Source organism: Danio aesculapii, chromosome 13, assembly GCF_903798145.1.
Source record: "Danio aesculapii chromosome 13, fDanAes4.1, whole genome shotgun sequence".
Classification (NCBI taxonomy): domain Eukaryota; kingdom Metazoa; phylum Chordata; class Actinopteri; order Cypriniformes; family Danionidae; genus Danio; species Danio aesculapii.
This window is the reverse complement of record NC_079447.1, coordinates 50904974-50919279: the sequence shown is the minus strand read 5'-3', so window position 1 is coordinate 50919279 and position 14306 is coordinate 50904974. Positions and strand designations below refer to the sequence as shown.

At 41.3% G+C, this 14306-nt stretch overlaps 1 protein-coding gene across 1 annotated transcript in view; it reads left to right on the top strand.

Moving 5' to 3' along the window:
* The window catches only part of wdr11 (WD repeat domain 11), a 115602-nt gene that overhangs the window by 48735 nt on the left and 52561 nt on the right, over positions 1-14306 (top strand). The window contains exon 11 of the mRNA XM_056470448.1: positions 5909-5993. Within this exon, the coding sequence (XP_056326423.1) occupies positions 5909-5993 (85 nt within the window). The remainder of the gene's footprint in view (positions 1-5908; positions 5994-14306) is intronic.

Genomic DNA, 14306 nt, shown 5'->3' with positions numbered 1-14306 from the left:
TTCTGTGAGCGTGACCTGATTTTTCGACAGCAGAATGAATGAGCCAAGGGAACGAAATCATATGAGCTGAAATGGCAACGTTTTGATCAAATCGAATGCAGATGTCATTCATCACTGCAAAGCCAACTACATCAACCCTTAATTAAATATCCTGCAAACATTGAAAGCTTCGCGCAGACGTTAAAACGCATGTAACAAAACATATAAAACATTGACCGTTTGTAGACTAATGCATGATTTGATCTAGCCCTAAAAATAGAGCTCCAATTAGGTTACATCTGTTGCTCAGAAGAATGTGCAGACCTGTTTTATGGCATTATAGAAATGTTTCAAATGGGATTTTACCCGATTGGGTCCACAGATCTTGTGAATTGTAATTTGAGCCCTATGATTGGTGGTCTAATTTTCTCCACTCAGCGTGTCTTTATTGAAGTCAGTGCAGTGGTGCGGTGTTAATGAGGTTTTGTAGCTCCCTTAGTAGACATTTTGTGGGCTCTTCAAAACACTGTGAATAATTATTTATTATTTAAGCACTGGTTGTTCATCACAGCAGCAAGTGCTTTAAGAATTAAGGCCCATTCACACCAAGCACAATAAATAAACGTAACTATAAAGATCTACCGCATTATACAGACCACAGCTATTGCAGTTAAGATATAGAGAAACTATCATTGGGATCAATTTTAGAATCAATTTCTTTCTCAGCTAATAAATGATTAAACAGACAGCCATTGTGCAATTTAAAGCTACAGATGGTACTGTGGAGAAGTCTAGAAAGCAACTAGTTATACCATGGTAAAGCATGATAAAGAAATACATGGAAGTTATACAACTCAGGCTGGCAAATTGAAGTGTAAAAATAAAATTACCCCAGGTACCCAGTGCTAATTTAGCATGTTTGTGTCATCTCCTTTGAATATTATGAGGAAAATCTTGTTCGAGCAAAGGTTTCAAGCCATTGAAATGAATGGGTTTCATAGCACAATGCTTTCTGTGTCCTGTGTGAAAGCCTCTTCAGATCACGCATTGACTACCACTGGAGGGCAAATGAAACCAATGCGCTGAACTCTGCCACAGCATAGGCTTCTTTCCAGCTCATTGTTAGCGCATATGCTAGTTTTTAACAACAGACAGTGATCTAGGCTAGTTTTTAACAGCAGGCGTCACTTTAGGCTAATTTTTAAGAGCCAGTTTTAAGCAGAAGATTGAGCTGTAGGCTAATTTTTGAAAGCAGAAAGCCCTCTAGACTTGTTTGTAAAAGCAGACGGTGCTCTAGGCTAGTTTATAACAACAGATGATGCTCTAGGCTAGTTTATAACAACAGATGGCGCTCTAGGCTAGTTTATAACAACAGATGGCGCTCTAGGCTAGTTTATAACAACAGATGGCACTCTAGGCTAGTTTTTAGCAACAGATGGTGCTCTAGGCTAGTTTATAACAACAGTTGATGCTCTAGGCTAGTTTATAACAACAGATGGCGCTCTAGGCTAGTTTATAACAACAGATGGCACTCTAGGCTAGTTTTTAGCAACAGATGGTGCTCTAGGCTAGTTTATAACAACAGATGGCGCTCTAGGCTAGTTTATAATAACAAATGGCGCTCTAGGCTAGTTCAGATGGTGCTCTAGGCAAGTTTATAACAACAGATGATGCTCTAGGCTAGTCTTTAACAACAGGTGGTGCTCTAGACTAGTTTATAACAACAGATGACGCTCTAGGCTAGTTTATAATAACAGATGGCACTCAAGGCTAGTTTATAACAACAGATGACGCTCTAGGCTAGTTTATAACAACAAATGGCGCTCTAGGTTAGTTTATGACAGCCTCTCTAGGCTAGTTTTTAGCCACAACCAGTGTTGTAGGCTAGTTTTTAACAGTAGATTGTGCTCTAGGCTAGTTTGTAACAGCAGATTACTCTTGAGGCTAGTTTTTAACGTCAACCGGAGCTCATGGCTAGTTTTTAACAGTAGATGGCGCTCTAGGCTAGTTTATAACAGCAGACGACGCTCTAGGCTAATTTTTAACCCCAACCGGTGCCCTAGGCTAGTTTTTAACAGTAGATGGCGCTCTAGGCTAGTTTATAACAGCAGACGACGCTCTAGGCTAGTTTCTAACCCCAACCGGTGCTCTAGGCTAATTTTTAACTGTAGATGGCGCTTTAGGCTAGTTCTTAACAGTAGACGATGCTCTAGGCTAGTTTTCAACCCCAACAGATACTCTAGGCTAGTCTTTAACAGTAGATGGCGCTCTAGGCTATTTTTTTAACAGCAGTTGACTCTAGGGTATATTTTAACAGCAGATGGCATTGTGAATATGCTGGTTTTTGTGTTTTTTTTTTTTTCTTCTGAAAGAGTAAATGGTAAAAATTAGAGCTGAAAATACTTAATAAAACCCTGATCATTTTCAGTGGGCAAAAGTTGCTGATATTGCTGCAGTATCAAAAGAAGCAGAATCATGATTTGTTAGTAAATGTTATCAGCACATTTTTGCTAACGTTAACTCATCGGAGAGAAACGTTGCCTCGGCCTCTCCTGTCACGCCGCCTGGGCTCCGTCCCATCACCGAAACGCTCTGAAACACTTCAGTTCCATCAGTCGTCCTCATTTCTCCTCCCAGCAGCACATCTATCAACTCTGCTTTCCTGCGCGGCTGTCGGGATGAGGGATGTTGTGTTGAGTCTGAGCACGCTCTGTCATGAACACTTCCATCATTAAAGATCATCAAAAATGACTTATGAAAATGTGTGTTTTATCAAAGAATAACACATTTGTTTGATGATGAGGACATGTTTTTAATTAAACCTCTGTTGACAGGAAAGAGAGCAAAAACAGTAACTATTATTAATGGCTTAACAAGACTGACTTGAATAATTAAGTGATGTTAGCTATTCAATTATAGCGTGTGTGCGTGTCCATGGACGTGCTTCCATGTGCGTGCGTCCACGCTTGTGTGGCAGTGTGCGTGCACCTGTGTGTGTGCATCTGTGTGCGTGCATTCATGTGCGTGCATCCTTGTGCGTGCGGCCGCGAGCGAGCGGCCATATACGTGCTTCGTGTGCGTGCGTCCACGCTTGTGTGGCAGTGTGCGTTCACCTGTGTGTGTGCATCTGTGTGCGTGCATTCGTGTGCGTGCATCCTTGTGCGTGCGGCCGTGAGCGTGCGGCCGCGAGCGGCCATATACGTGCTTCCGTGTGCGTGCGTCCAAGTTTGTGTGGCAGTGTGCGTGCATCTGTGTGTGCGCGTCTGTGAGCGTGCATTCGTGTGCGTGCGTCCTTCCTTGTGCGTGCGGCTGTGTGCATGTGTCTGTGGCAGTGTGTGTGCGTCCGTGTGCCTGCGTCCGTGTGCCTGCGTTCGTGTGCGTGCGGCCGTGTGCGTGCGGCCATGTGAGTGCGTCCATGTATGTGCGGTAGGTTGTGTGTGTCCGTGTGGCCATGTACGTCCTTGTGTCCGCGTGCGTGCGGCAGTGTGCGTCCGTGTGCGTGTGTCAGTGTTCGTGAACGTGCAGCCGTGTACGTGCGTCCTTGCGTTCGTGTACGTGCATCCGTGTGCATGCGTCCCAGTACGTGCGTCCTTGCGTTCGTGTACGTGCATCCGCGTGCGTGCGTCCCAGTACGTGCGGCTGTGTGAGTGCGTCCATGTGTGTGCGTCCGTCAGTAAGCGTGTGGCCATGTACGCGTGCGGCCATGTACGCGTGCGTCCCTGTGCATGCGGCCGTGTGCGTGCGTCCGTCCGTGAGCGTGCAGCCGTGTGCGTGCGGCAGTGTGCGTGCAGCCATGTGTGTGCGTGCGTCCGTGAACGTATGGCCATGTATGTGCGTCCTTGCGTCTTTGTGCGTGCGTCCGTGAGTGTGCGGCCGTGTGCGTGCGTCTGTGTGCATGCGTCCCTGTTTGTGCGGCCATGTGCGTGCGTCCGTGTGCGTGCGTCCATCTGTTCATGAGCGTGTGGTCAGTGTGCGTGCGTCCCTGTACGTACGTCTTTGTACGTGTGTCTGTGTGCGTGCGTCCTCTACGTGCGGCCGCATGTGTGCGGCTGCGTGCATGCGGCCGCGTGTATGCATCCGTGTGCGTGAGTCCGTGTGCGTGAGTCCGTGTGCGTGAGTCCGTGTGCGTGAGTCCGTGTGCGTGCATCCATGAGCGTGCGGCCGTGTATGTGCGTCCAAGTACATGCGGCAGTGTGCGTGCGTCCCTGTGCGTGCATCCGTCCGTGCGTGTGCGGCCGTGTACGTGCATCCGCGTGCGTCCCTGTGCATGCGGCCGTGTGCGTGCGTCCGTCCGTGAGCGTGCAGCCGTGTGCGTGCGGCAGTGTGCGTGCGGCCATGTGTGTGCGTGCGTCCGTGAACGTATGGCCATGTATGTGCGTCCTTGCGTCTTTGTGCGTGCGTCCGTGAGCGTGCGGCCGTGTGCGTGCGTCTGTGTGCGTGCGTCCCTGTTTGTGCGGCCATGTGCGTGCGTCCGTGTGCGTGCGTCCATCTGTTCATGAGCGTGTGCTCAGTGTGCGTGCGTCCCTGTACGTACGTCTTTGTACGTGCGTCTGTGTGCGTGCGTCCTCTACGTGCGGCCGCATGTGTGCGGCTGCGTGCATGCATCCGTGTGCGTGAGTCCGTGTGCGTGAGTCCGTGTGCGTGAGTCTGTGTGCGTGAGTCCGTGTGCGTGCGTCCATGAGCGTGAGTCCGTGTGCGTGCGTCCATGAGCGTGCGGCCGTGTATGTGCGTCCAAGTACATGCGGCAGTGTGCGTGCGTCCCTGTGCGTGCATCCGTCCGTGCGCGTGCGGCCGTGTACGTGCATCCGCGTGCATCCCTGTGCATGCGCCCGTGTGCGTGCGTCCGTCCGTGAGCGTGCAGCCGTGTGCGTGCGGCAGTGTGCGTGCAGCCATGTGTGTGCGTGCGTCCGTGAACGTATGGCCATGTATGTGCGTCCTTGCGTCTTTGTGCGTGCGTCCGTGAGTGTGCGGCCGTGTGCGTGCGTCTGTGTGCGTGCGTCCCTGTTTGTGCGGCCATGTGCGTGCGTCCGTGTGCGTGCGTCCATCTGTTCATGAGCGTGTGGTCAGTGTGCGTGCGTCCCTGTACGTACGTCTTTGTACGTGCGTCTGTGTGCGTGCATCCTCTACATGCGGCCGGATGTGTGCGGCTGCGTGCATGCGGCCGCGTGTATGCATCCGTGTGCGTGAGTCCGTGTGCGTGAGTCCGTGTGCGTGAGTCCGTTTGCGTGCGTCCATGAGCGTGCGGCCGTGTATGTGCGTCCAAGTACATGCGGCAGTGTGCGTGCGTCTGTGTGTGTGCGTCCATGTATGTGCAGCTGTGTACGTGATCCGTGTGCGTGCGTGACTCTGCATGTGTGCGTGTGTCCATGTGTGCCTATGTGTGTTTGTTTGCGTGTGCATCCATGTGCGTGCATGCGTGTGGAAATGTGCATGACCTTGCGTGTAAGTTTGTGTTTATTTGTGTGTGCATGTGTGTGCATGCATGTAGAAGTGTGCTTGACCGTGCGTGTACATTTGTCCGTGTGTGTCTTTGTGGGTTTGCTTGCGCGTGTGTGTGTGTGCATACATGCGCGTGCATCCATGTGAAAGAAAGTAATACTCTACAGCCTGGATCACCAATCTTGGTCCTGGAGGGCCGGTGTCCCTGCAGGGTTTAGGTCCAACTTGCCTCAACACACCTGCTTGGATGTTTCAAGTATACCTAGTGAGACCTTGATTAGCTTGTTCAGGTGTGTTTGATTTTTGGAGCAAAAATCTGCAGGACACCGGCCCTCCAGGAACAAGTTTGGTGACCCTTGCTGGTTGAGTTTAAAGATAGGGTAGGACAATACAAAATGCAGTTTGTAGTGTATAAAAACAATAGGAACCTACTGAATGTCCCAACAATTCACAAAAATAAACCTATGTGTGTGTGTTTGTGTGTTTTCAGGAACAAGCAATGGCTCTGTGCTGGTGTACAACTTGACAAGTGGCCTCCTGCACAAAGAGCTCAGTGTCCATTCCTGCGAGGTCAGGTAGGAAACCTCCATTCGTGATGTGACACGAGAGTCATAGCCTATAATACAGCAGTAGTGGTGGTTCAGTCCCAAATAATGCGTAATGCACTGTTCACTTAAAGATTCTGTGACTTCAGCTGTATATCTATTTAAGATAAGTAACTTGTTTTATTCAATGCAGTCACATTAAAAAGGTTAACCACTAGGATATAAGTGAAATACTGATGCTAGCTCTGTGCATATATATTTTATTTCCCAAGTGGAAAACACACTGGTTCACTGAACAATGCACTCAAAAACAAAACTAATAAATCCCCAAACTCTTTTAAACTTCTCCCAAACATAAGGAAAAAAAATTATAATATATAATATATTTTTAATAGCTGTTTGATGATGGTGCCTTCTTCTGAACTAAGAAAAACATTGAAAGTCGTTGATCCACTTCTTCAAACTCACAGTTAATGGTTGATTGAAACTTCATGATGGCCTCCAAGAAAAATCGTCCAAGATTAATCAGAGATCATAACATTAAAACATTATGGAAGTCCTTAAGTTGAGCTTAAAACTCCAGGTTTCTCAACTAATACTTCACAAAATCACTATTAGTTTGAAGTAGCCTCAAAGAACCATGTGTTCCCTCTAAATAAAAACGAATGCTGCATCCCAATTCGCATACTTATACTACACCCTAAAAGTATGTACTTTTTTTGTGAAGGAAAAGCACACACTTTTGAGTGTGTAACAAAAACGTATGCAAGCTTTTGGGACACACTACTTCCTCGTTAACAGATCGTTGTGTTGCTTAGTTATGAGCCCTGTCAATCATCCACACATCATCCACATTTCTTTCATATTTAATTTCCTACCTTATTGGAGAGGCAGCAGCAGCAGGTTAATCTCCCATTCACCAGTCTTTCATGCAGAGAGATCTCCTCAGGTGTTTGGATAATTCTGCATTCAGACGTTAATGTCCAAACACGTCTTTGTATAAGTTCAGTATTGTTGTTGCAGATGAAATATAACACAGAAAACGCCATTTAATTATGTTCCAGTTGGCTAGATATTAGTTAACAGTCATACAAACATCTTTACTGAAGCCTCTCTATTTAACGGTTGGTCTCGCGCGTCCATCATGTTTGTAGTTTGTTCACCCGCGTTTGTAGTTCTAAATCAAATTCACATCCTACGCACAATGCAGCAGTTAGAGTATGGACGCTTCTACACTTCGAGTTTTTACCGGAAATAGTAAACCATCCGGGAACCTTTGGCGTACTCTTTTCAACATACTACAATTTGGGACATACTATGTCTACTTTCAAATACTATTTAGGACAGATAGTATACGAATTGGGACGCAGCACACCTCTCTTCCTCTTCTTCTTCTCACCTATTATACCCTCTATGTGTCTCACCAGCACCCTCTTGTGCCCTGTAGTTTCCATTAGAAAAGTCTTTCCCTTTTATTATTTCATAGATTAAAAAAACAAGTGACAGACATTTCATTCTGTTACACTGCATCAGCCATTAAAAGCCCATTCAAGTCTAACACTAATACAGAATCACAGTGAACGTGCATTTCATAAAACCAGAATGCCGCAGTGTTTCCAACTTGCATTATGATTCGCTGAGGACCATCAAAAGCAATCTCAAGTTGATGAAGCGGCCCTGCATCTAAACTAATAAAATGAAGTTAATGCTTCTAATGGCAGGTTCACTGCCCCGTGACACTCCGGCTGCCCTCGTTTCAGTAATTATCCTTCTCTTTATCCAGGCACACGCCATTTCCCCCTGATTAATTAAGCAGCAGATTTAATCAGTTATGATGTGAAGCAACTGATAGAAAACAAACTCCATTTGTCATTCATCTCCGTCCAGGTGCTTCCTTAAGAAATAAAGGACTTTTAAGTTTTAAGGAGGTTTTAAGTCTTATTTGCAGAACTGACAACATTTCTGCATTGGTGTTCTGTTTAAACAGCATTATTACGTGTCTTAGTCTGTTCTGTAGGCATAAAAATTGAGTTTTTTTTTCACTTTTAGCTTAGCTTAGCATAATTCATTGAATCAGATTGGACCATTAGCTTCTTTCTCAAAAAAAATTATTGCAGTAGTTATTTTTTTTTTTAACATTCTCTTTATTGTATTTTTACATCAGTACAAATGATAACTATTACATATGTGTACTTTTTTCTTTTTAAACACAAAATTGTAACTTCACATTACTATTATATAAGAGAACAAAAAAAACAAAAAAAAAACAAAAAAAAAACAGGAGAAATGGGGGGGGGGGACAAAGAAAACAGAAAAAGAAGAGAAAAAAAATGAATAAAAGAACTAAATAAGGGGGGATATTTGAAGTGCATTTACTAGGGTTCAATCACTGCTCTCTTGTTAAAGTATTCAATAAATGGATTCCATATTACATGGAAAATCTTTGTTTTATTTTTTAAGGAAAGCCTTAGCTTCTCAAGTTGCAGACAGGACATGACATCCTTTATTAATGTGGAGCAACAAGGAGGATCTTTCCGTTTCCAGTTTAGTAGAATCAATCTACGCGCCAAAAGGGTTATAAATCTAATCACTGTACGTTGATTATTAGATAAATCTGCATCATCACTGACACCAAATATAGCTAAAATAGGCCCAGGAGAAATTTGTTTTCCCACCACTTCTGATATTAATTCAAAAACTGAAATCCAATAATTAACCATTTTTGAACAACTCCAAAACATATGACCAAGCGAAGCTGGGGTTTGATTGCATCTGTCACACAGTGGGTCTACGGCAGGGAACATCCTAGAGAGCTTTAATTTAGATAAGTGGAGTCGGTGCAGAATCTTAAATTGTATTAAACCGTGCCTGATACACACAGAACTAGAATGAACTTGTTCCTGTGCTTCCTCCCATTGCCAATTCTCAATTTCTGCTCCGAGATCCTCTTCCCATGCCATTTTGAGATGCTCTAATGACACGTCACATTCTAACTGAGATAATTTATTATATATAATTGAAATTCCTCCTTTCATAAATGGGTTCTATAGAAACAAAGTTTCTACTAAGGAAGTTTGTGGTTCATTAGGAAATGTTGTAAAATTCTTTTGGGCAAAACTGCGAGCTTGTAAATATTTGAAAAAATGGGTACTTGGCAGATCATATGTCTGCTGTATTTGTTGAAACGTTGAAAAACAGTTATCAATGAAAAGATCTTTAAAGGAGTGTATCCCTTTATTTGACCAGACATGAAATAAAGAGTCAGTTTGAGAAGGGGTAAATGAATGATTCTTAGTCAGTGGGCTTAAGACAGAACATGTTTGCCACTTAAAGTGTTTTCTAACCTGTTTCCAAATTTTAAAAGTATTAGACACCACTGGATTGTTTAATCGAGGTGTGGGGGTGGTGGATAAGGCTGAGTAAAGTAGAGCTGGCCAAGAGGAAGGGGAACATGACTTATTTTCCATGTCACCCCAATCTGTTAATTCCTCCTTTATCCCAAAAGAAAGTGCTCTTATATTACATGCCCAGTAATACAACTGAAAATGTGGTAAACTCATCCCTCCTTTCATTTTAATTCTTTGTAAATATATCTTCTTGATTCTAGGATTTTTTTTTATTCCAAATGTATTGGGTAATCATTCTATCTATTTTCTTAAAAAATGATTTGTTAATAAATACTGGGATACATTGGAAAAGAAAAAGATATTTGGGCAAAATAGTCATTTTTACTGTGTTAATACGGCCAGCTAACGAAAGAGGAAGATTGGTCCATTTTTTAAAGAGTCGTTCAGTGTTTTCATATAGTTTTAAGATATTTTCTCTAAAGAGTGAAGAAAAATGTTTTGTAATGTTAATCCCTAGATATTTAAATGAATTTACTACTTTAAAAGGAAAAGTTAAAAATGATTCTACTTGACCTTTAGGGTTTATTGCATATATAATGCTCTTGGAAAAGTTTATCTTATATCCTGAGATTTTACCAAATTGATCTAAAATTGACATGATGGCTGGTATTGATTGTAGGGGATTAGAAATATATACTAAAAGGTCATCCGCATAAAGTGACACCTTGTGTTCTCTTCCCGCCCTCACTATTCCCCTGTAGGCCATAGATGTACGTAAGGCTATTGCTAAAGGTTCTATTGCCAAAGCAAATAGAAGGGGGGACAGAGGACAACCTTGTCTTGTAGATCGCTCTAATGGAAAATAACTAGAACTGTTATTGTTTGTTTGCACAGAGGCTTGTGGATGGACATATAGTAACTTAATAAATGAAATAAAGTTTGAACCGAATCCAAATTTAGCAAGGGTGGCAAAAAGATAATCCCACTCTACCCGATCAAAGGCTTTTTCAGCATCCATAGAAATAAGTATTTCAGGTTGGGTGGGACTATGATTAGATGTATAAATAATGTTTAATAGTCTTCTGATATTAAAAAATAAAAGACGATTCTTAATGAATCCTGTTTGGTCTGTGGAGATCACTGCGGGAAGAATTTTCTCAAGGCGAGTGGCTAGAACCTTTGCCAAAATTTTTTGGTCCACATCAAGAAGACTGATCGGCCTATAGGAACCAGGATCTAGGGGATCTTTGTCTGTTTTGTGGATTAAAGAGATATTAGCCTGGTAGAATGTTGGCGGTAAACAGCCCTTATCAAATGATTCATTAAAAACGTCCAGAAGCATTGGCGAGATTTGATCACTAAATTTTTTATAAAATTCGGTTGTGAAGCCATCTGGGCCCGGGGCCTTAGAACATTGCATGTTAGTTATAGCCTTTTTTATTTCCTCAATTGTCAGTGGCTGTTCTAAAATTTCTTTGTTTTCTGTGTCTAATAAGGGTATATTAAGTGATTCTAGAAACTGGGTTAAATCAGATGGGTTGTTAGTAGATTCAGAGGAATATAATTTGACATAAAAGTTTTTAAAAATATGATTAATTTCTAATGGATCGGATATAACTTGTCCTGTATTATTTTTAATTTCCATTATTGTTCGTGATGCTGCTATTTCCTTAATTTGCCAAGCTAGTAATTTACCTGCTCTCTCTCCGTGTTCATAATATGTAGCCTTTGCCCGTATCAAACGATTTTTTATTTCTGTAGTGGATAATAATTTAAATTCTGACTGGAGAGAGAGCCTTTCCTTATATAGTTCTGCTGATGGGGAAATTGCATATTTTTTATCTATTTCTAATAGTCTATTAGTCAATTTATCTTTTTGTTCTCTTTGCTGTTTCCTAATTGAGGCACTGTGAGAAATGATTTGTCCACGCATATATGCTTTAAATGCTTCCCAAATTGTAGATTTGGAGACATCTGTTGTGTTATTTGTCTCCAAATATAATCCTATTTGAGCCTTGGTTTGTTCTATAAAGTTAGTTTCTGCTAATAAGTTATTATCAAATCTCCATTTAATCATGTCGTATTTCGACTCAAACTTTATCTTAAGAATTAAAGGGCTATGGTCCGATATTACCATTGCATGCAGTAGTTATTTTTATTTAAAGCTTGACTCTTCTGTAGTTACAATGCGTACTAGGACTGACAGAAACTGAATAGTTGCTATTTTCTGTTAATATAGCTATGATTATTATGTCAGAAAAAGAGTGTAGTTCCTTATTGACCTAGAAAATAATTTAATTTCAGCCATTTTCATTTTCCAATCCGTCTACAGAAGATTCAAGCTCTAAATAGGAAAGGTATGAAGCTGATTTTGGGCATTTTTGAGTGAGATGCTAATGGTCTAATCGGATTCAATTATTTAAACAGCATTGTTACGTGTCTTAGTCAATTCTGTAGGCATAAAAGTAGATTTTTTTTTCCACTTTTAGCTTAGCTTAGCATAATTCATTGAATCAGATTGGACCATTAGCTTCTTTCTCAAAAAAAATTAATTACTGTAGTTTTTTTTATTTAAAGCTAGACTTTTCTGTAGTTACAATGTGTACTGGGACTGACAGAAATTGAATAGTTGCTATTTTCTGTTAATAAAGCTATAATTATTATGTCAGAAAAAGAGTGTAGTTCCTTTCCTTATTGACCTAGAAAATAGCAATTTCATTTCAGCCATTTTCATTTTCCAATCTGTCTTAGAGCACAATGTAACTACAGAAGTTTCAAACTCTAAATAGGAAAGGTATGAAGCTGTTTTTTTGGCATTTTTGAGTGAGATGCTAATGGTCTAATCAGATTCAATTATTTAAACAGCATTGTTACGTGTCTTGGTCTATTCTGTAGGCATAAAAATTGATTTTAGCTTAGCTTAGCATAATTCATTGAATCAGATTGGACCATTAGCTTCTTTCTCAAAAAAATTAATTACTGTAGTTTTTTTATTTAAAGCTAGACTCTTCTGTAGTTACAATGTTTACTGGGACTCACAGAAATTGAATAGTTGCTATTTTCTGTTAATACAGCTATGATTATTATGTCAGAAAAAGAGTGTAGTTCCTTTCCTTATTGACCTAGAAAATAATTTAATTTCAGCTATTTTCATTTTCCAATCTGTCTTAGAACACAATGTAACTACAGAAGTTTCAAGCTCTAAATAGGAAAGGTATGAAGCTGTTTCTTGCCATTTTTGAGTGAGATGCTAATGGTCTAATCGGATTCAATTATTTAAACAGCATTGTTATGTGTCTTGGTCTATTCTCTAGGCATAAAAATGTATTTTAGCTTAGCTTAGCATAATTCATTGAATCAGATTGGACCATTAGCTTCTTTCTCAAAAAAATTAATTACTGTAGTTTTTTTATTTTATTTAAAGCTAGACTCTTCTGTAGTTATAATGTGTACTGGGACTGACAGAAATTGAATATTGCTATCTTCTGTTAATACAGCTATGATTATTATGTCAGAAAAAGAGTGTAGTTCCTTTCCTTATTGACCTAGAAAATAATTTAATTTCAGCCATTTTCATTTTCCAATCCGTCTTGGCACACAATGTAACTACAGAAGTTTCAAGCTCTAAATAGGAAAGGTATGCAGCTGTTTCTTGGCATCTTTGAGTGAGATGCTAATGGTCTAATCAGATTCAATTATTTATGCTAAGCTAAACTAAAAGTTCTCCCGCCAATCCCAGAAATCCGCTGAATGAATTAAAAAAATGGTAAAACATAACCAACTAACTTTAGTGGAGTTAAACAATGAGCCCATTTCTAAGTGTTTCTTTAATCTTTTCTGATTAGTTTGCTTGTTACAAAGACACTGACCTAATGTCAAGCAATAAAGTAAATAAAATTGCGGTAGTCCACATCTCAATAGCAAAAGTCTCAGTTACTTTCTGTGAAATTGTTTTTGGATAAGCGAGGAGTTCAAAATTAGTCAAACTAATCTTTTAAATACCTATTGTCTTATGTCTTAAATGAATGCAAACCTTAACATTTCTTAAACAAATCAAATCAGCATGGCTACATTTGTTGACTTGCCTGTTTAATTTATTAAAAAATCTTTCCATTACTGTTCTGGCCCTTCATCAGTTACTGTTTGGGGAAAAAAGCAGTAATTGTGGGCACAAAATATTGCAATGTAATATGTGTATTTATATAGTGCATTTATCGTGCATGGCCATACACCCAAAGCGCTTCACAATCATAAAGGGGGTCTCTCCACACCACCACCAGTGTGCAGCATTCACTTGGATGAAGAACGGCAGCCACAGGACAACTGCGCCAGTGCTTCACCACACACCAGCTATAGATGGAGTTGAGAGATGGTGATAGAGCCATTTTGGTGGATGGGGGTGATTGGGAGGCCATGACGGGCCGATGGAGGGAATTTGGCCAGGACACTGGGGTTACACCCCTACTCTTTATGAGAAGTGCCATGGGATGTTTAATGACTACAGAGAGTCAGGACCTCGGTTTAACTGACAGTATAGTGTCCCCTTCACTATACTGGGGCATTAGGACTTACACAGACCACAGGTTGAGCGCCCTCTGCTGGCCTCACTAGCACCACTTCCAACAGCAACCTAGTTTTCCCATGTGGTCTCGTGTGTAGTATTTAAGCTGAATACTAGTGTCTTTACGAATGTCTAGTCAAATATTATGGGCTGTCATCATGACAAAGAAAAAATTTATTAAAACTATTCTGTTTAGAAATGTTGAAAAAGAAAATCTTGAAAAGAAAAATATACAGGGGGGTTAATAATCCTGACATCGCCTGTATTCTAAACACTCAGATCGGTATTTCAATACGCTCTGTTTTCATCGTGCCACACATTCACAAAGTCTAAAACTTCCCTCCGGCCCTGTGCCCTCGATCCATAGAGGCTCCTCATTTCCATATCATCTGCATATTTCCGGGAGAAAAGGCCTAATTAATCATGTGGCCATTT